Source organism: Engraulis encrasicolus, chromosome 7 (genome assembly GCF_034702125.1).
Source record: "Engraulis encrasicolus isolate BLACKSEA-1 chromosome 7, IST_EnEncr_1.0, whole genome shotgun sequence".
NCBI lineage: Eukaryota > Metazoa > Chordata > Actinopteri > Clupeiformes > Engraulidae > Engraulis > Engraulis encrasicolus.
The window spans coordinates 23,465,559-23,488,807 of NC_085863.1; the positions used below are offsets into that span (position 1 = coordinate 23,465,559).

The 23,249-nt window shown below is 45.0% G+C and overlaps 1 protein-coding gene across 3 annotated transcripts in view; it reads right to left on the bottom strand.

The window, feature by feature from the left end:
- ssh2b (slingshot protein phosphatase 2b) overlaps positions 1 to 23,249 on the bottom strand; it is a 58,018-nt gene that overhangs the window by 23,967 nt on the left and 10,802 nt on the right. Inside the window, exons 2-3 of one of the 3 annotated variants that reach the window (XM_063203115.1) lie at positions 20,017 to 20,060; positions 300 to 406 (exon numbers count right to left, since the gene is read on the bottom strand). In XM_063203115.1, the coding sequence (XP_063059185.1) occupies positions 300 to 406; positions 20,017 to 20,060 (151 nt within the window). The other 2 variants (XM_063203116.1, XM_063203114.1) reach the window with 2 other exon arrangements.

Sequence of the window (23,249 nt, forward strand, 5' to 3'; positions counted from 1 at the left end):
CAACGTTTCGGCCTGTCGCCTTCCTCAGGTCACGTGAGCTGGTATGAGTGGAGGAGAGGAGATGGGTGGACATGGGAATGAGGAGAAAGGGCAGGTGCGTGAATGGGATGGGATGAGGTTTGCGTTTTACCTGCATGCTTGAGAGGAGAGGAGAGGAGAGGAGAGGAGAGGAGAGGAGAGGAGAGGAGAGGAGAGGAGAGGAGAGGAGAGGAGAGGAGAGGAGATGGGTGGACATGGGGATGAGGAGAAAGGCGAGGTGCGTGAATGGGATGGGATGAGGTGTCAGGTGTGTGTGTTACCTGCATGCTTGCTGCGCTGAGGAGGCACGCGGGAGGACGAGGGGGAGCCATTGCCTCGGGGGAGGAAGAGGGCGGCACCTTTAACGGTCAGGAAGCTCTCGCTGATACTGCAGGAAGAGAGAAGAAGAAGAGAAGAGAAGGAGAGATTACCAACATGTTACAAACAAGGCCCTTTGACATTACCGACACCTTACATGCAGTTAAGATTGTGCACATCCCAGGTTCCAGACAAAAAGCTGATTCAGGTTTTAGAGTAGTGTTTCTCAATGGGGGCTCTAGGGGGGCGTTGAGAAGGATACAACTGAGAGGGGACGGTGTTTAGTTGCCATTGGGGGGCATTTAGTCCATTTTATTTTTTTAATACTAAGCGGGGGCTTATGATGAGATTAAAGGTCCATTGGCAGGTTTATGATGGGGTCCAGGGGGTGTTTGTTCAAAAAAGGTTGAGAACCACTGTTGTAGAGTAAAAGATGCACACTTGAAATCCTTTTCCAGTGTTTTATTCCATGTCAGAATTATGTTTCCCACCCTTGAGGTCTTCTTCAGATTCTCTACCTCAGAGAATCTGAAGCAAAACGCAAATCTGACATGGAATAAAACACGAAAAAAAGATATCAAGTGACTTCCACACTCTAATCCCACCATGTTACAAACAAGGCCCACAAACAACACTACCCTGCAAGGACAAAACAAGACTTTTCACAACAGTAAACATCAGTTTTATGATGTGTGTCAAATGGCGAGCCAATGTTTTGGTTGTTCGGGAAAAAATACAATATTTTCCGGTCGTCTTTGCAGTTGTGCTGAAAACACATGGAAGACTTTAACACTTCCACGTTTTTTTTTGAAGTCGTGCTTTCCTCAGATAGTCCCTGGGGATTTATATTACGTTCCCTTTATAGGGGGCAATGGCAGGTGATATGATGCTACAGAACACAGGCTTAAACAGAGCACTGCCTTGTAATAGAGGATTTCTGTTTTTTTAAGCTTTTTCCGGGGAAGACCCATTCCATTCAATTCCACTCCACAGTAGTTCATGAATTCCCAGAATTCCATCTGTTGTTGTGTGAGAGGCCTGGAACACTCGATATGGCAGAGGATCTAAACAGCTGTGGTCTTGAACTCTTGAAGGCATCCTCGCCACATTCCCCACATCATACAGACAAACAAAAGCGCTGGCACACAACACATCACAGCACAACACAGACCGGGGCGAGAGTCACTGTTTGAGCCAAGAACAGGGCTGCAAGTTGCGACACAAAATATCAACTCCATATAGCTTATGCATGAAGCAAAGCAATAAATGCGCCACATGGGCCAATAAAATCTGTTGTGGAGAAAGAGGGGAAAGTCTTTCACTCTCTCGCTCTTTCTCGCTCTGTCTATCTCTCTCTCTCTCTCTCTCTCTCTCTCTCTCTCTCATTGCCTCAGAGGCAGAGCACTTGGGGCAGGACAAAAACAGAACGTGCTGTTCCTCTGTCTCCCCGTATTTCCCGCTCTCTGTCTCTCGCCCTCTCTTAACAGCTGGCTATGTGTGTCCAAGTGTGTGTGTGTGTGTGTGTGTGTGTGTGTGTGTGTGTGTGTGTGTGTGTGTGTGTGTGTGTGTGTGTGTGTGTGTGTGTTTGAGTTTGAGATAGTGTGTGTGGATGAGGGTGTGAGGGCTCACAAGTGGCTGCTCATGCGTGTCATAAAGTGTGAGAGCGTGGGAATGTGTGTGTGTGTGTGTGTGTGTGTGTGTGTGTGTGTGTGTGTGTGTGTGTGTGTGTGTGTGTGTGTAAAGAAAGTAAATGTCTACATTTGGGTCTTGACAGGCCTCTTATGTTTGAATAATACTCTCCTGTGGGTCTTTTCCTCTCTGCCCTTACATAAAAACTCCTGCCCCTGAAACATGACCCACTTTTTAACTATGTCATCATCCTTTCCTGGGCAGGGAAATATTCTGCTCCTCAACAAGCCCTTTCAGTTATTTCCCTTTTTAAAAAAACATTTCAGTGGGGAAACAGACAAACAAGTGTACCAAAGAAAAGGGGCAAAATGTTGTATTAGTCCATCAGTGCTTAGTGCCCAGAATGTAAGTGCATTCAATGCTGCTTATCTCTCTTTAGTATTGGCATGAAACATGTGGTGGCATGTAACAGCATTAACCTGTAACCACCAGCGAACCAGTAACCACCTGGGAACTTCAAAAGCATGAACCGGTGTTGCCCAGTGGCAGAACAATTGCACACAAGGCAAGACACTTATAGAGTCCCCTATACAGCTTACCAAGCTCACAATAGGGCCCCCACCATCAATGTGGGAGGGCCCTAGGCCCAGGGGCAAGTGCCCTGCTCGCCCTCCCTATAGCTCCGCCCCTGGTGTTGGCTTACATCACTACAAATCCTATGGCCATCAATCTATGAAGCATTTATAAAAATCAATGACCTCTACCTTGGGATTTGACTAGACTGACTATCGCATTGCAGTTCAGAAGGGTCATCATCATGTGTAGAGGCATGGGTACAGGGCTGTAGTGGTCAAATTAGAGGTGGGTAAACTATGATTTTTTTGATCAGACAGACTGTGACGCGACGCGACGCGTGTATCATCGGTGTATCTGTGTATCTACAGGTATGAAAATGAGTATGAGGCCAGGCATGATAGTAGGCCTATAAAGTATCGGTATCAACGCATCCAAAATGGTCATTTGTTTAAAAGCCACTAGAACTTTTTGGCATGCACATGCATTTGTCTTCTATAAATGACAATTAAAATCTCTTCAGTTAGGCCTATAGGCCTATCACATAATTTGTGTGATCATATGAAGCAGAGTATGCCTTTGCTACAATCCTAGATAGTAGGCCTAACACCTATATTGGAGTAGCTCAACAGCATAACAATGCAGCTCAATTTCATAGGCCCATTCCACTTTCTGCATTAGGTTTTTAAAAATAGATTCACCATCATGTACTGTAGGCCCATCTCAGCCATTCCCCACAAAGATGAATGGCATTAGGCTATAACATTGGAAACTAAATATAAAAAAAACACAGCATTTGTGGTTTTCAACTGAATTGATAATGAAGTGCTATTAGGCTACATTTTAGGCTTTATTTATTTTATTATTTTTATAAGACGCCTCACAATTTACCCCTCCACCATCATCCATTAGGCCTACTTAGCTAGGCTAGGGCCTACTTGTAGTGGCATGGTGCTCAAAGATTAGCAATAGGCACTGCAGCCATTAAGAGAGGAACTGGAGTTTTACCTACCATTCATAAGCTAACCCATACAGCGTTATCAATAACTGCAAAGGAAATAGACAGAAGAAGAAGCTGATGAAGAAGCTTATAATTTCTTTACTCAGGAATGAGTCCTTCTAGCTCTGAGAAATTGCTTTTGCAAATAACTTGGACATGTCAGATCATGAAATATTTTTTAGGCTAAGTCTTGTGACAAGGTGTAACAAAACTTGTACCTCGCTAAATGATGGATTTGGTGGTGTTACTAGGCTTACTCCTGTGTTAGTTTACTTTCATACCTGGCTTCACACGCGGGATTTTTCCCCCAACTCCACCGCGAACGTGCATTTGCGTTTCTATCGGCATTGCCGTCCGTAGAACCGGCGGGCAGATGCGCTTTCGCTTGTAAACATGGGGCGCACTGGCTTGTCCCCTACTTCTTTCGGACAAACGTTGCGAAGTGGCTAGATTTGATGAGAAGGGCGTGACTAATTTGCGAACGGTAGAGAGAAACCTGGAGTGGATGAAAATGATTCCTACTAAAGCGTTAAGAATGTTCAACAATATTTTTTTAATGACACCACATTTATTTTGGATTATTCCAACGGCAAATCACAAGGCGCAGGGAACTTTGACGTGCGTAATTGCCATTAAGAGCTGCGTAAACGCTATTTAGAGGTGGGTAAACGCTATTAGAGGTGGGTAAACGCTATTTCCTAAATTCCAGAGGTGCGTAAACGGCGTTTACGTGCGTTTACCCTCCACTACAGCCCTGCATGGGTATATACTTTGTATAAGGCCTGACATGGAGTTCAAGTCAAACTCCTTCCTCCCATCCTTCACTGTGGTTTCTGCTCTAATGACGAGAGGCTTGACGTTATTGATGATCAAGGTTTGTTTTATTCAATATCGCGCAAAAGCACAATTGGAAAGGTCCTTATCTCATTTGCAGTTCACCAAGTCGGACGTGCGTGATTTTTTGCGTGAATGTCAGTGTTCCGGCATATTGTCCAAAATGCGGAGGAGGGACCGTTGAAGATACAAAAATTGGATATATACTTGTAACATTCTAGGCTACTTGTCTCTCGCTGTGGAAAGTGGTGAGGTGTGAAGCCTTCTTACACTCTGTTATGGTATTATTCCTTCTTTATTAACTCTTTTCATGTGACATTGCGTGGCAACGACACCGCCATTTTAACATCAGGAAAAACTTTCAGCTAGCACAGGCAGTGTTGCCAGATTGGGCTGTTTCCCGCCCAATTGGGCTGCTTAGGATGGCCGTGTGCGGGAAAAAATGGCATTTAGCAGAAAAACCCGCCCAATTTTTGCCATAGAAATCAATAGAATTGGGCGGGATTTTGTGCTTCTAGGCGGGTTTTGAGCATTTTTTGGGCTGGAAATCATCTGACTCATCTGGCAACCCTGAGCACAGGTTCTACATAGCAGACATGTGATTGCGACGTCACTCCGACTTAGTAAATCGGGGATGTTAAATGAGGAAAAGCCCCCCGAAAGTTGCCAAAAGCCACAGGACAGGACTGGTCTGGAGGTAGTAGTGTTTTGACTGGTTCTCATACTGTAACCTACGTGTGTGCGAAAGTGGTAAGCGAATGCAAACCATAGATACAGTATATCTTAAAAATGGCCAAGAGCCGGCCTCATTCCCATAACCTCTTCACCCTATCTGGCTCGTGTGTGTGTGTGTGTGTGTGTGTGTGTGTGTGTGTGTGTGTGTGTGTGTGTGTGTGTGTGTGTGTGTGTGTGTGTGTGTGTGTGTGTGTGTGTGTGTCTGTATGTGTGTGTTTCCAGTGCTGTATCTCAGTAACTTTGTAGTATGTGGTACATTCTGTGTAGATGCTCCTCTTTCCTCCCTTTCCACCCCTCATTTCCCCTTCTTTATTCATCTCCATGCATCCCGACTGGTCTTCCAACTGAAAGTGGGCATTGCGCAAACACCAAAACACCATACATACCAACATTCTTCTTTCCTCCCTTTCTACTCTCACCATCTCCTAGCTAGTCTCCTGCCATTTCTATGCCTCCTAGCTAGTCTGTATCCAGCGGTTTCTATGCATCCTAGCCATTCTGTATCCTGCTATTTCTATGAATCCTAACTGGTCAGCGACTTGAGAGTGGGCATGTTTGCTTACATGGGGTAAACACTAAAACACTGTGTGGTATGTTACTGCACATCCTGAGACATTCTTCTTTCCTCCCCCCTTCCTCCCCTGCTTTCACCTTCTTCACAGTCTCATCACCTCCATGAATCCGAGCCACTTTGCATCCTAAGAGTGAGCATGTTACAAGATAGCAAATACTGGAGAAAAAAACACTGTGTGGTATGTTACTGTAGATCCTGAGAAATTCCTTGCCACCCCTACCCCACCCTACCCAGTGTCCACACACAATCTTTCTTTCTTGTTGTGATACAATACAACATGTATTTATAGTGCAGTATTGTATTGTATTACACAGGCACAAAGGGCAGGGCGAGGAAAAGCATCTACACATTGAGATGGGTCTTCTTCATCATCAGGTATCGAAACTATCCTGCGTCCTCAGAGTGTACATTCGCTAACAGAATGTGTACATTTTCTAAAATGGAAAGGTACTAGGGAGAGTACTGTGGTATGGAACCTGGGACATTCTTTACACACGCCACCTCACACCATACACACGAATTTGTAGTGGTGTGCCTTGGCACTGCCCTTACGATTCTATTCGATTCGATTTGATTCGATCCGATTCAATTCTACAATGCATTGCAATGCATTACATTTCTACTGAAAGCAAAGCAAATGTTTCATCAGTCATGATGAGGCGATACAAGTAGTCAGATACTGAGCGACAATTTATTGGCTGTTTTCTGTATCAGTCTTGCAGTTTTCAATGCTTTGAAGTTCTTTTATTTAATTAATTTAACATTCATTTACTCCCGAAATATCAACGGAAGTAATTGAAAGCCGCATCGATTCTGGAACTTGTCGCATTGAATTGGATCGCCCATGGCCCGCATTGCATTGCATCGCCGAATCGATTATTGTTGACACCACTACGAATTTGGCCAAGCGAAGAGAACTTTGCCATTCATTCCTATGGGGGAGGCGAAGACAAGCAAACAGGAGCGAAAATATTCTACCAAGTTTAATATTATGCAAAATGAGTCGTGAATTTCGCCTGAGGCGGCCAATCAAATAAACAACATAAATGTTTCACTCCATTTGATTCGGCGCAACGACCTGATGACGTTTGAGGTGTCAAAATGGAACACTGAATTTTGCCTCTTTTCGCTTTGCTCGCATGTGTCCCTGGCGTCACACTTTCTCTTTCCTACAGACTCACCACGCACCATCCTTGCTGGCCTGCATCCTGAGTATGTGTACATTTGCTAACTGCGAACATGTATAAATATATGGGGCACAGCTGTATGGTACTATATCCGGGGACATTCTTTACTCATCCCCTCCTCCCTCCTCCATCTCACACTTTCTATTTCCTACAGGCTACAGACTAACAAACACACATCCTCATCTGCCCTGTATCCTGAGAGTGACCCAGTTGGCACCAAATAGTTTCAGTACCCGAAAGCACTGCATGCCCAAACAACACATAAATACACCCACACAAACACATGCACACATACACGCTACAACATTCCTCAGAGTGTGACTGAGGTCTTCAGTGCCAGATGCGGCTCTGTACTGGATGGTAAAAACACTAGTTTAATTGCACTGATGCACACAAACAAGCAGGGACATAGCATGCAAAACAATGGAGCACCTAAGTCACGCCCTCTACTTCCTGGTTCATGGGGCAATAAGTTGCAAAAAATTTAATGGAAGTGAACGAGGCGAGTCGTGGTGGATTTGTGGTGCATAGGTGGAGGTCCAAGGTTTGGATTGGTGTCGAAAAACCACTCATTTCAAGCCCAGTAATTATTTTTTGACTCCCCATGCCCCATGAACCAGGAAGTAGAGGGCGTGACTTAGGTGCCCCATGTAAGATGTATGATCAAAGGCACTCACTCTCAACATAGACAACTTGGCTAAAAGACAATCAGCCAAAGTCTCCTGAAAGCCAACTTCAGTGATGGGCAAAATGGGCTCATTAGTTTACAATCCAGTGCCACATATTCCAAATGACTGTTTACCTGTCCAATCCAACCAGGTGATTGGCTGGTTGAATGATCACCTGGTTGAATTGGACAGGTAAAACCAGGTCATTTGGAATATGTGGCACTGAATGTAACTAATAAATCCATTTACCCATCACTGGCCAACTTACGTAGGTATTGTGTTGCTGGGCAAAGTAAGCAAGGCAAGTGGAAGTGGGTGAGGATGGGAATTATGTGAATGGGTTATGAGTTCACAAACGTACACTGTCGTGTTTTTTTCAGTGTATCTCCTGTTGCTACAAAACACTGAAAACACAAGCAGTACTAGTCTATATGACTGGGTCATATAAATGTCCCTTTGCATAAGGAAGATGTCACCACGCCTAGAACCGATAACTGATACCAGAGCCTATGGGGACAGATTATCAAAGAGCACGGCACTGGTGAAACAGGACATTTTCATCATCTGGGAAAATGTGGTTCTTGTGAAGGCCCTCTACATTACAAGGTTTTTAATGTACTCCCTTCTTACTGGCGATATACTGACTGAGTGCCTGGGACCTGCTGCTTCCCTCTACATTATCCATTTATATAATGTGTAGCTTTAGAATGAAAGTAAAATCAGACATGCACCCCTTTTAAAACTACATTCAGATTAATCCCACACCAAATGACACTCATTGCCTAGTAGGAGCCTCTAAGAGAAAGGGGCAGGGGATATTATTAGTCATATGACAGGGAGATCGCTTGAAGAGGGATAGAATATGACTACACCTTTGCCTGTCCCCTGATAATCACTGACCTCCAATCACAGACACATAACCCAGCAGCCTTCCACATCCCCCACAACACCCACCCCTCCCTCTCCCTCAGTCCATATTTGTCACTCTTGAGGGGTGGGGGGTGGGGGGCTGAGATAAATATAGGCTGCAATAGGGCCTGGCTTTCTGGTCATGAGTGACAAGTGTGTGCGCACGCACACACACACAAGCACACACGCAGACAAGCAGACAAGCACACACACACACACACATGCACGCGGGCACGCGCACACACATGTGCGCACACACACACATACACACACACACACACACCCTGGTGAAGTGTGTCACACTAATCAGCCTCCACTTCCAGTTTGAGTGGCTGGGAATAGAAGAGGAGAGGGGGGCGTGCAGCTTTTATCATCATCATGGCAAACAAACAAAAGGCTCCCTTAGAAATTCCTACCAACCGTTAGCCATGCAGAGCGGTCCCAATTTGACCTAGTGTGCCAGCTGTACTGGGAAAACCAAAAGTGGTTTCCTTTCCTCACATCTCCTCCCCTCTGCTCCATTTTGGATTATTTTGGATGCATTAATCAAGGGTTGTGTCGTTATCATCATCATCATCATCATCATCATGGCAAACAACAGCTTGCTTTGAAATTCCTACCAACCGTTAGCTATACAGACTGTTCCCAATCTGACGAACTGTGCCAGTTGTACTGGGAAAACTCTCTCTCCCCTCCCCTTCATCCTGGGTCACTTTGCATGCATTACTCATTACTCATTCTTCATCATCAACATCATCATTATACCATATAAAGGCTCGAAAAGGGCCGTAGCCATACTGAGATTACCCAATCTGATCTAGAGTGCCGACAGTTGGGAAAGGCCCCATCTGTGGTGGCCCCAGAACAGGTTTCCTCTCCTCTCCCCTGCTCCAATCTGGATTATTTTGGATGCATTAATCGGGGCTTGTCGTCATCATCATCGTCATCGTCATCATGGCAAACAAAGCTTCGCTTTCAAAATCCTACCAACTGTGAGAGGACCCAACTTTAAAAATAGATATATTTAAGGGCTTTTTTGCCTTTATTTTTGACAGGACAGGAAGAGACAGGAAATGAGCGGGGAGGGAGAGGCGGGGAAGGTGAACCCGGGTCGCTGGTTTAGTAACCCAGTACCCTACCGTTAGGTCACGGCAGGGCCGAGAGGACCCAATTTGACCTACCGTGCCAAACTGTGGGGAAAGCCAAAGGCCTCATCTCTGGTGGCACCAGAAGAGGTTTCCTCTCCGCTCCTCCGCTGCTCCAATCTGGATTATTTTGGGACTATTAATCTGGCCCACACACTGCTGGCTGACACCATATGCTACCCAATGAAATCCACAGCGACGGGCCGGGCAGGCAGGCACAGTACCACAGTACCAAAGACAGAGAGAGAGCCTGGCATGCATCAACTCTACCAGGCTGACCTGATGCAACAGTAACACTGCTGCCTCGAATACATTGTGCCCTCTTTTTTCAATTTTCAACACACAAACAAACACACATACATACACACAAGTCCCCATGTTCATGCATGCACATGCACCCAGGCACAACACTTACGTGCGTGCACGCAGGCACAACTCTTACGTGCGTGCACACAAACACACGCACCCATATGTGCATACGCACACACGCACGCGCACGCAGGCACAAAACACACACACACTGTTTGCCTTCTTCTTGAGATCAAGACAGTACTGGGCAAGTGTAAATGAGCTGGGTGTGTTTACTCACACAGAGCAAATAAAGGCCACATAAAGAGGGGAAAGAAGTGTGTGTGTGTGTGTGTGTGTGTGTGTGTGTGTGTGTGTGTGTGTGTGTGTGTGTGTGTGTGTGTGTGTGGCCATAGAGATTGAGAGTAAACCCCCAGTGTTCCTAGGAATTAGACTCTGGACTCCAGGGTAGGCCTACAGACACTGTTCCAGTTAGCCAGTGTATTGTTTTCAATAGCCAATGATCTGTCCTTTTGTTCACCTCTTAGCTTGATAAATTGCCATGCCCCTCTGCAGGGTCAAAAACACAATCAATCACTCAGCTGTTGTACTGACAAACTGGATTTTACACCAGAAGCATTTTCTACTTTCTTTACAAACAGTGCCAAGGCTGAAACATGCACCTGCCCATTCCATTCCAGCATTCCAAAGATGTTGTACCCTCATACTTGCGGAGTGGCAAATAGACCACCTTAAAGTACATTAAGTCCACATAGTTATCGATTACATAATGAAAGGGGAAGTGAAAGAGAGTGCAGCTTACAAAAGAACTTCTGTCTAGACAGCTCAGAGAGGAACTAACGAGAAAAGAAGACATTGCGGTTTGAAGATGAAACTGCTGCGCAACCGGTCAACCAAAGTTCTGCACAGCGCGCCGGTATATAAAAAGGCACGCAGCAGCAAATATTTACATGGTAAAAATAGCATAATGCAACAATGGCATTAATTGCTGTCATTCTCCCGCACCTGCTGTAAAGATGAACATGCACGCATGAAAACACGAAGTGCAACAACAATCGTCAGCACAGGGCAAACCATGCCTCCTCAGTAGATTGGCATACGCGGCGAGCATGCAATTACGGTCTCCAAAACCGAATACGTTTTAATAACAGGAAATCGTGGTGGGAAAAACTTACAATTGATAAATCTGGCCCTGAGTAACAACGGCATTCTTCTTAAAGTACGGCATGTGTTTGCCTCCGTAGTAGCAGGCGCACAAACATCCAACAGAGGCGCATGCTTCTGGAGCTATACCGCCTTGAGTCATCGATGCGTCGGGTAGAAGCCAGCCAACTGCTGGAAGGATTCGGAGTTCATCTCAAGCAGCGCCGCCACAATTCCCACAGATAAACATGACCGACTAGTAGTCTACAAGCCCTTACACGCCATCACTCGAACGCATAAGGCACTCGTTACGCGGGGCAATATTTTTTTCGGCTAATAAGGTCTAACGTCTTACACATTTTGCTATGTGTCATCAAGCAATCAAGCCACCACTGCCTGTTCCCGCAGCGCTTGGTCACGCCAGCAGCTCTGTGTTTCAAGAACATGCGGTACTGGCCGTGCGTTGTAGTGGTTGTTGACAGAGGAGGAGTCTGCAGCTAGACTCCATGTAGTGAGGGTACGCCACGATGTACTGTGGTGTGCATTGTGCCTGCCACATGTGCGCACAGTTGGGTTTCATAGGTTTTATGGTACTACATATATGCCGTTTAAAGAAGGGGGAAACGTTGCTGTATTAGGAAAACTGCGCTCTTGGGCAGTGAATGCAATATTTTGTACTGCAAACCTACACTGTAGTATTACTGCACTTTATTTTCATAACGGGCTGCCAGCAACATATTGTATAGTTTCTCTTTCAAATACTGTTAGTCCTCATAGCAAAGTAAACAGCATAAAACATCCAAATGGTTTTCACCATACACACAGGTTATCTAGTTAAACATTGTGTTTTGTAATAAACAGCATACAATGGAAGTGTGTAGGGATACATGAGTGGCGTGTGCACATGTGCAGGTGTAGGTGCAACAGCACTGACATGGTGTAATGCACATGTCCTCTGGCCCTTGACACGAAAACAAGTTTTTGTTGTTGGCGTTTCAGGGGACACGGCATACAATGGAAGGACGGGCAGGAGAAGGACAGAGGGAGTCTCAATTACAGCAGGCTTCCTGCCCTGTGCTGTCCTGTCCTGTCCTCTCCGCCACAACACCATTGTCTCCAGCAGGACAGGACAGCACAGCACAGCACTACACAATACTGCACTGCACTGGGACAGCCAGAGAGGCTGGGATTTCACTTGGCTTGCAAAACATCCCAGGCCAGGCCTAAGAGTGTGTGTGTGTGTGTGTGTGTGTGTGTGTGTGTGTGTGTGTGTGTGTGTGTGTGTGTGTGTGTGTGTGTGTGTGAGAGAGAGAGAGAGAGAGACCAACGTCTGAGGGGGGTTGTGGGCATCATGGAACCCTTTTTGCCTTAGCAATGACCACTTCCTCCTCCATCCCCACGACCCCCATAAGGTTCACCTTCCCCCTGCCTGCCTGGCCTGTACCCTCGCTGGCCATGCTGAAATCGAACCCCCGGCCTGAAACACTAGGCCTTTTGTCAACAAGAGCTCCCCAAGTACTCTCTCCCCTTCAAAAAACAAAAGAGCCAAATGACAATGTCGCTCCACTCCACTCCACTCGCTCTGTGTCAGCCAAGGTCACCCTGCGATTGGGGACTTGGGGGGGAGAGAGAGAGAGAGAGAGAGAGAGAGAGAGAGAGAGAGAGAGAGAGAGAGAGAGAGAGAGAGAGGGGAAAAACAACACACTGCAGATAAACAACGGTACACCCGCGTCACGATTACCACTTTGATTTTTTGGCAGGCTGTGCTGGCCTACGGAGCAGGGGTCAGTCAGGGTGTCTCAGACACAAGCCACTCGGGACGTCCTACAGAGGACCCAATACAGAAGCCTTTAGTGTTACCAAAATTGCAGTGACCACAACTGTAGTGCAGGGTAGTGTGGTGATCCAGTACCCCAGTTCTGTTACTTAAGACCCTTTGTAATGTCATAACAATGTTACTAAGATATGGGAAGCCATGGCCTGGTGGTTAAGGAGATGGCCTTTAGATCAGAGGGTTGCAGGTTCGAATCCCACCCTTCCACTCCCTATCTCGCTCCATGGCTGGCTGAGGTACCTTGGGCAAGGCCCCTAACCGCACACTGCTCTAGGGACTGTAACCAATACCCTGTACTGATAATACTGTAACTGCAAGTCGCTTTAGATTAAGAAAAAAACATCAGCTAAGTGTAATGTACTGTTTGTAGTTGAGTTCCTTCAGCAATGCATGAATGAAGGGGCTACAAAAGAGAGAGGGGTGTCAAGTCTTTGCTTATGTATGTCCACTCTGCAGACATGAAACCAGAGCCACGCTACTTACTGATGGTCAGAGGGATGACCTCTACTTGGACTGGCAGCTGATCAATAACACTACAGGGCTAAGTAGGTGAGGGCTATACAGTGGCGCGCGCGCGCGTGTGTGTGTGTGTAGATGCATGTGTGCGTGTGTCATGTGCATTTATGGATATGCAAGTGTGTATGGAGACAGATACGTGCATGCATGCATGCATGCATGTGCATCGTGTGTGTGTGTGTGTGTGTGTGTGTGTGTGTGTGTGTGTGTGTGTGTGTGTGTGTGTGTATGTGTTTGTGTGTGTATCAAGGGGTTACCTCTACACGGTCACATTTTCTTTTCAATGAACAAGGAGAGAGACTGGTGCCGCATTGTTTTATACGGATGCATTTAACATGCGTTGCATTGCACAAGGTATGAGCCCACTGACTGCAGACAGGCAAGACAGGGAGTACAATAGAGGCCTTATCAACGTGACCTGAGATTGTGCGTTAGCAACCGTAGCTTTACAGTCACAATAAAACAAACGGGCAGCAACACTCACAGCGAAAGCAGCCCTCCTTGTTCGTCGGGTGAATCACCCAATACTCTTGACTTGTTTATTACTGAATAATTACATGTTGCAAAGACAAGCTATAGCATGCATGAATGCCTGTGCCTGTCGGATTAAAACCTGCCATTATGCTTTATGCATGCCTTCTCTCCTGTTGCTACTGTCGTCATCACGGGGGTGAATAAGCATGCAGTCATATTGGCTGTGATTACTTTTATTACACATGCTTTTTAGAAACATAGTTTTCATACACGTACATGTATTTTTTCTAAAGTAAAGAAACCAGGGTGGATACAGTTAAAGCAATGGGTCTGGCCACACTTTACAGTAGAATATATCTATTTGTATTATTAATACAGCGGACAAGCCTATTCTCCTTGAACCTCATCCCTCACACGCATATGTCTAGGTTTGGACACAGTCTCAACATCCATGCTGTTCATCACATCCTAATGCTTACAATCAGGGAAGTCGAGAGAGAGAGGGGGGGCAAAGGGGGCAGTTGTCCCGGGCCCAGGGAAGCATGGGCTCCAGAACTGGGACTCCATTACATCTTGCATATTGAGAGGGGGGCCTTTTCATATTATTTTGTCCTGGGCCTGGCCAAAAACTGTCAGAGCACCCAACCCCCAAACTTACAAACTCCAAAGAGACTGTAGACTAGTAGTAGACTGTAGTCTTTCACATAGAGTATACAGAGTACAGACCATGTACATATAACCAGGATTTATATCCTTTGTTCGACGGCCCACATACAGAGTATACATAAGGGCTGTTTATGGGTATTTATATAAGGACTATTTTGGCAACACTGTGTCCAAGCAGAACCTGCAGGTGGTTACAGACTCTGCTGTGAAGAGAGAGACAGACTCTTTAATAAAGACACTGGCATGTTTTACAGTATGTAGCCTTCATGAAGCGTTGCAACTTCAGTTCATAGGAAAATCAGGTCACAACATGACGTTCAATGTTTTTTTTTTTTTTACACATTTGTATGCCATTTATACCAGTGTACCTAATGAGGTACATAGACTGTTAACTTACAGTGTACCCTTAAAATAAAATGTAAATCATTCTGGAGGGACACTGTTCACACTCTATCCATCTGAATTTAGAGTTCATGGCAAAACTATCAGTTTTATGAGGAAGACGACCTCAAAACACATGGGGGGGGGGGGGGATCTGATATTTTTTCCGCAAGTCTGTTGTTCTTCCAAAAATTCCTGGACTTCTTGGAAGTTGGAAGATCCAACACCAGAATATCTTTGAATGTGTTCTCAAAACTTGTCCATGCACTTGGCATGGCACCACTCATGTTTTCTTCCCTCAAAGTATCAGAAAGAATATACAACAGTATAGCTCAGTAACTCGTACAGATAACAGTGTCATTTAAAGGGGTATGCCACTATTTTGGGGCTTAATACAGTTAAAATAGTTGGCTGGGGTTTATAAAGGTGGTAAAGTGTCTTATTTTTCATGTTAAGCGTTGTCTTGCTTTAAGACAAGTTAAAAGAGGGAATATGTCGCTAAGCTAGTGAAAGTCAATGTATCCATGTAGCATATAGCAAAATAGTGGCATACCCCTTTAAGTGGAGTTTGGTAAATGTGATGGCGGTCTTCTTGCACCTGTTCGTCCCCCTCGGGGCTGCGAACCTGCGACCTCGTCAACTACAACGGTCCGGCAATGGGAGGCACAGTACGATACCGCTGGACTAAAGGACCAGTCCCCCAGCCCAATGGCATCGACACTGTATGAGGCTTTGGGAGGGAGGTTTACCAACGTTCCACGCCAACTTTGCTAGTTAGCCTCTGTTACATAAAGACTTGGTTTTCTTTATGCATCTGTCTTTGCTGCTATATTGTAGTATCTGCTCATGCACAAACAGACAAACATAGCAGACTCCACATCTGTGTAGCCCCCTCAGAGTAAAAGGACACTGATGATGAGTAGAAGCTGTTGAGCGTTCTGCAAAAGGCTGTGTGTGTGTGTGTGTGTGTGTGTGTGTGTGTGTGTGTGTGTGTGTGTGTGTGTGTGTGTGTGTGTGTATGCATATGTATATATGTGTGTGTGTGTGTGTGTGTGTGTGTGCGTATGTATATATGTGTGTGTGTATGTGCGCGCGTATGTATATATGTGTGTGTGTGTGTGTGCGCGCGCGTATGTATATATGTGTGTGTGTGTGTGCGCGCGTGCGCGCGCGCGCGCGTGTGTGTGTGTGTGTGGAGGTGGAGGACTGACACACCCACAAAAGCCTGCAAGTGCCTGCAATCTCTCAACCAGCTGGCCTGGTCTGAGCAAGTATGTGCTTTGCACCCGTATGCACTTGATCCTGCACGCACGTCACTGCGAAGATGAGCCTGCAGCGAGACAGTTATGATGCCAACTTGGCAGTTCTTTATTAACCCATTAAGACCAAACAGGTCAATTTCTTTTAAAGAATTGTCTACATTTAGAGTACATTTACAGTATGCGCACTATACTGTAGCCCAGTGGTTCTCAACCTTTTTTGAACAAATGCCCCCTGGACCTCATCCTAAGCCTCCCAACGCTCCCTCGAATTCATCATAAGCTTGCCAACGCCCCCTTTAGTATAAAAAAAATGTAATGGACTTTAATGCCCCCAATGACAACTAAGCACCGCCCTCTCTCAACTATCCTTCTCAAAGCCCCCCTAAGGCTACCCAACGCCCCCTGGGGGGCTGTACTGCCCCCGTTGAGAAACACTACTGTAGCCAGTATCAAAGGTTAAGCTGCACAGTGTGTCAGTCCTGGTCTGAACGGGTTACATCCATGCTTCTTTAAAACTATGCATGCACGTGGATTGTAAATTTCATTGATGGTGTGTCTGAGAAAAGAAAATTCACCCCGTTTATTCCTTCAGCATTCACAGTCAGCCTACCTCTACCGCAGTAGTGCTGTTTTAATTAAGCTTTCTCCCTAGGAGTGAAACTCCTTGAAACTTGCTGATAATGCGAGAGTGTATGCTGATAATTTCACGCCTCAGTGAATTATAGATGATTAGATTACCACAGAATTGTAAAGTTGGGGAGCTACTGTGATTTTGACTCATGAGCAAGCGGTAATGACAAGGCAAGAGGGGTCTCTTCATCTCCAGTCTAGACCTATAAACTCCTAACTGTAGAATTACACAACACAGAAATATCATTCCATACACTGCAGTTATGGCTTGAGTCACCAGACAGAAGTGCATTATAATGTTTAAAAATGAAGATGTGCAGTCATGGATCTTGCACATATTTTGTAAATATAATGTTGAAAATGAGTATGGTGCTTCGTTATTAGGCCTACCGGTAGTCATAACCAACATTTGGATACTGTATGCTTTTACAGTATCGACCACCACAGTAACGTGCACCACATTTCTTGCCTATCTGACTCACCTGAACTCAATGACTTGCATAATCACAAGCTCCCTCTCTAAATGAGAATAGAAGGTGTGCATTCCCTGTTTTAAGACTGACAGAGATTCTGTGTTCAATAATCGAAGGCCCAAGATACACAGTGTGCAGGCATCAGTCCTAAGCTGACAACACGCAAGTGACCACAAGTTAAAGCTTCAGATCCAGCCAAAGAACCTCGGAAAAGCAGACAACTATCGCTGCCTTCACACAACCCAGATAGCAAATGTCAGTGCATTATTACATTTTTCTCATACTCTGATGTCTGTGCAGACATAGACAACAACACAAAGCTTGAGGCCATGTCTTGGGGGACTGTGACCCCTGGTGCTTCTATTCCTGTGAGGGGCATGGTCCTACCCTCACCAGCAACCACCTCGGGTACATAGCCATAGTCACAGTCACAACACAACACAACACAACACAACACAACACAACACAACACAAATACAGCTGTAGTGAAGAGTTTAGGGATGCACAATGTCAAAAATTTCGGCCGATATCGATATCCGATTGTGATAATGCGGTTTTGGCCGATGACCGATATTAACCGATACCGATGTTTTTCTTTCTTTTTAAAAAAAAAGAGATGACAATGATGCAAACAAACAGAATTTTTGAATGTCGTCTTATTTCCAAAAACACCCTGTGATAATTAGATAAAAAAATAGAGACAAAATAGAAGACAAACAGTGAAAGTCATTGTCAACTCAATTCTTTTAGAACCGTAACATATAAAAAAAACATCGGCGTTAACATCGGCCCAGTTTTACCCATCAGACCGATGTCCGATGTGTTGAATATCGGCCGATATCGGCCGATACCGATACATCTGGCCGATACATCGTGCATCCCTAGAAGAGTTCACTCAGAATGGAACCAACTACACACTGTTCTGTGAGTGTTCACACCCTGACAAGTTTTTAACTCTATGAGAGCTTTCTGAGGAGAGAGAGAGAGAGAGAGAGAGAGAGAGAGAGAGAGAGAGAGAGAGAGAGAGAGAGAGAGAGAGAGGGAGAGAGAGGGAGAGAGGGAGACACTCCACTCCTCAAACATCTACTGCCCTCTAGTGGATGGAACTGATATTGATTCAGAGTCGACAGCAAAACAGATAAGAACAGTCTACAAAGCTTTCTGAAACACCTGTCAGTGTCAGATTCCATGTCTAATTATATTATTACTTAGTTATTACTCAGCTACCAGTTGAATAGTGAACATAAAACAATGCTGAATGAATACAAAAAGTTTTCTTTAATCTTAGGAAGAGACTAGAGGATGCATATTAAATTCGCTGATGCTGCATTTTAAATACGTACAAATATGGCAGATTGATTTGAAATGGCTGTGCTTTTGACATTTCTCCAAAAGATCATGAAAAGCAGCATTTTACATATCAACACAAGAGAAGAGTTAGAGCACAAAACACACAAAACTCACACACACACACACACACGCACAAGCACACGCACACGCAGGTTGCGAGAACAACAGCAGGAAGTACTAAAATTGCTGTTTATATGAACATGTGAGAGGCCAAGACAGGTTTAACCTGCTTTTAGCTGTGACCACAAGCCTGCAGGAGAGTGCAGCGCAGCGCAGCACAGCTGTGCACTATGATTTCCACCCGCAGTGCAGAGCGGGGGTGGGGCGGGGGTGTTGTAGGTCGCCCGTGATGTCACAATGCAACGTGCATACAGTAGCAGCGAGCGAAAAACAAGTGCAGCTCAGAGAAGGTGACCTTTTCAGAAGCTGCCTGCAAGGGAGAGCGGGGTTCACCCAGGTGTATTATTGTCATCACGGCAGATGACACTTGTATTAAATGTAACTCTGTGCATACGCAATGTCAACGGTGTGTGTATTTGTATGAAATGAAAACAAAAATGGCACAAGGTGAATGACATGTTTTTCAGCTGAGAGAACTGTATAAATGTGCCCAACATAGATATGTGTATGTGGGTCAAAGACGTTTTTGGGGGTGCTCAGACGTCAGGTGGCACAACGGCATCTAATGCCCATAAATTATGCTGAGTGAATATGGTTCTTAGATAGTCCACTAACGCGCTAAGCCCCCCACCTTTGGGCTTACATTGCCCACGGAGACCCCGGCTCGAGTCCGGCCGGGGTAATTTCCCGGCCCTGCCCCGTTTCCTGTCTACTCTCACACTGTCCTGTGATAATGGAGCGCCACCCCCCCCCCCCAAAAAAAAAAGAAAGATAGTCCACTAAAAAAAAAAAAAAAAAAAAAATCCATGCAATTGTGGCACTGGCTGTGGTTGCGCCGCCTTGACGTGTGTTACTACTGAAACGTACAGGTGGCACAACGGCATCTAATGCCTATAAATTCATTACTAATCAGTAGGTGGTTGATATGTTGAATGATTATGCTTCTTAGATAGTGCACTAAAAACAAACAATCAAAAAATATCCATGCAATAGTGGCACTGGCTGTGGTTGCGCCGCCCTGACGTGTATTACCACTGAAACGTCACTGAACCATTTAGGAACAAAAACATATCCAATGTACTGTACTCCATCCGAAGCAAGATATACAGATAACAACAGATGAAAACAACAGACAACAGACTTTTGTTTTTCTAGTAGAGCAGGGCTGATGGCTGATTTGGTTCAGTTCCCAGGGTTCTGGCTTTTCATCCAGGACCAGGGTTGAGATGGGAGGTCAGGTAGTAAGCTGTGCAGGGAGAGGCTCTTACCTCCTGGGCTGAGAACGACGGTCCTCCTCCCCACTACCAGACTCCTGTGGAGACAAAAACAGAAGAGGCAATCAAGATGAGATGATGGAGGATGAACACACACAGCCAACCTGTAACAACATGATAATGAGTAGACCATGTATTGGCACATCCACCTGATTTAAAAAAAAGCACACTCAGGTGGGGAGTATGACAGGTAGGCCTACGTAGTCTGGTTGGTTAGACACTGGGATGACCTGGATTCTCTGTCATTCCGAAGCCAGGGTGTCAGTCAAATCACTATTTTCAGCCTATCAACCTTTCAGTCTGTTTCAACCTGCATCATTGAGAGTATATTCTATGATCTCTGACCTGCATTTATTTACCAGTCATGTTTGCCTGAACTGAGAAGATTTTTGCATTCTAGAATGTTGTGCATTTTATAGCAGGAACTGATTTAAACAAAACAATAAAAAATAGATGGCATGTTTTGCCATTGCACTCTACTGTACGCTCTCTACTAAATTCCATGATAATATGCACATGCAAAATGGTTAAATTCTAGAATTTCCATGACTGAAAAAGCCTGTTTGGAAATCCCATGACATTCCAGGAAATCCATGACCTGTGGGAACCTTGTGTAAAACACTTAAGCGTTCACCTCCTACAGAAGTTATCAATGCATCTAACTGATTAAAAAACACACTCAGGTGAAGGAGAGGAGAGTGTGATGTGTAGTCAGGTTAGTTAGGATCTGCCATGACCTGCGTTCACCCTCTCTCCGCCACCATGCAAAATGATGACGATAAAAAACAAAAAGAAATCCAACCTGTTCAACACGAAAATGTTTACCTACAGTAATTATCGATGTATACACCTGATAAAAGCACACACAGATGGAGAGGACTGACAGGTAGCCAGGCAAGTTAGAATCTGGGGTGAGCTGTGTGTGTTCATATTCACTCTACTTCCATATGCATACTTTTCAATGCATGCACCTGATGAAAGCACACACAGCAGGTGGAGATGATTATGAAAGTAGAAAGGTAGTGTGGAAAGTAAGAATCTGGGGTGCCCATGTGTTCACATTCGCTACACCACCATATGCGTATGCGGTAACACTTTCTATGAAGCCCATATCTATAGCCCATTATGAGCGTATTTATAACAAATTATAATGTACATTATAATTACTTACAACACATTACGACTACACCGATGATGTTTCATGATGCTTTATGTTAACAGTAATGAATAACCATGAATCTAGCTTATAATACTTTATAAATCCAAGGGTATTATGAGTGCTCATGACTGGATATAAACTACAGGCTGCCTGATGGCGCTTACAGTACATTATGATGCATTATAGATGTGCATTATACAGTGCATTATAGATGCATCCATATGAACTTCACTTTACTTAGAGCACACATTGACGACTTCTCTGTGCATAGAGGGGTATAGGTACTCAATCATAATGTACTAAAAGCACCATCAGGCAGCCTGTAGTTTATAGCCAGTCATGAGCACTCATGACACCCTTGGATTTATAAAGCATTATAAGCTAGATTCATAGTTATTCATAACTGTTAATATAAAGCATCATGAAGCATTATGAGTGTAGTCATAATACGTTGTAAGTAATTATAATGTGCATTATAATTGGTTATAAATGTGCTTATATTGTTGGCTTTAAGTAAAGTGTTACCGCGTATGCTTTTACTTATCGATGCATCCACCTGATAAAAGCTGGTGGAAATGACAGACGAAAACTATTTGTTTAACAATTTTTTGGGGCTTTTTCAACTTCATTTGATAGGACAGTGTGAGAGATGGACAGGAAGCTAATTGGGTGAGAGACGGGGAGGGGTCGGCAAAAGACCAGGGCCGGGAATCGAACCCGGGTGAGCCACATGGCAGGCGAGTGCCCTACCGGTTGGCCACGGCAGGGCCGAAAACTATTTGTTTAGTGGTTATTTACAATCTGGGCTGAGCAGCATTCACTTTACATTTTCTCCAGGTGGAGACAAGAATGACCACGTAGAATAGACAAGTCATCAAGTTAGGATCTGAGGTGACCTGCGTTCACTTCACATTCTGTCCCAACACCACACTGATGGAAATGACAATGACACGTAGCATAGGCCTTCAGGTAGACAGGTAGTCAGGTTAGTCAGGTAAGTTAGCATCTGAGGTGACCTGCATTGGTTCACAGTCACTCCACTTACACAACCACCACCACCACCACCACCACCACCACCATCACCAGCATGTGTCATGCTTAGACCATTAATCATGCTAAGCGTAGACAGGACTTGACAGCCAGTGTCTGCGGGTGGGTGCCGCGAGTGCAGGCCGCGGGGATAAGGGAGCTTTGCATGTACGCTGGCATTTACATGATGGGAGGCGAGCGAGGGAGCAAAAAGAAAGGCACGCGGATGACTTTGCACAATGGACATCAGGATTCACCAAGCCCATAGCCGGATTTGTTTTGCTCCACACTGACGAAGGGTGCAAGCCCGAAACGTTTGTGAGGCGATTAAAAAAGTAAAAAAAGAAATCTGCTGAGTGCTTCTTTATTATTATTTTTTTATTATTTGAGTTTGTCCATTGACAAAGTTAAGCACCCAGTGTGTAGAGCATTAGACTTCAAGGTGGTGAGCACGCTTCCTGATCCTTGCTCCAAAAGAGCAAGTTTGTCCGTATAGTCTTTCCAACCAAAGCTAACACTTGCGCACACACACGTACGTGCATGTGCATGTACACACAAACACACTTGAGTGATTATGCGCGTACGTACACACACACACACACACACACACACGGATGCACGCACACAAAACAAACACACAGGCAAACACAAAAGGGGGAAAAATTGAGCAAACTAATGACTAAATTCCAGCGTGGTGACAACAAGGCTGTCACTGTCCTGACAGGCGTCCGTGGCCACAAAGCTGACGCACTTCAGCGCTCCTCAGCCCAGAAATAATTACAGAGGGCCAAATTAGTTCCTACGCGTGTCAAAGCTAGCGAGCCAGGCATGTACACACACACACGCACACGCACACACACACACACACACACACACACACACACACACACACACACACACACATACTGTGGTAACTTTTCAGATGAAGATTCATATCATACAAAAGCGCGTGCACACACACACCTAAGTATAGTAACTTTTCAGATGGAGATTCATGTCCTACAAAAACACATGCACACACACACACACACACACACAC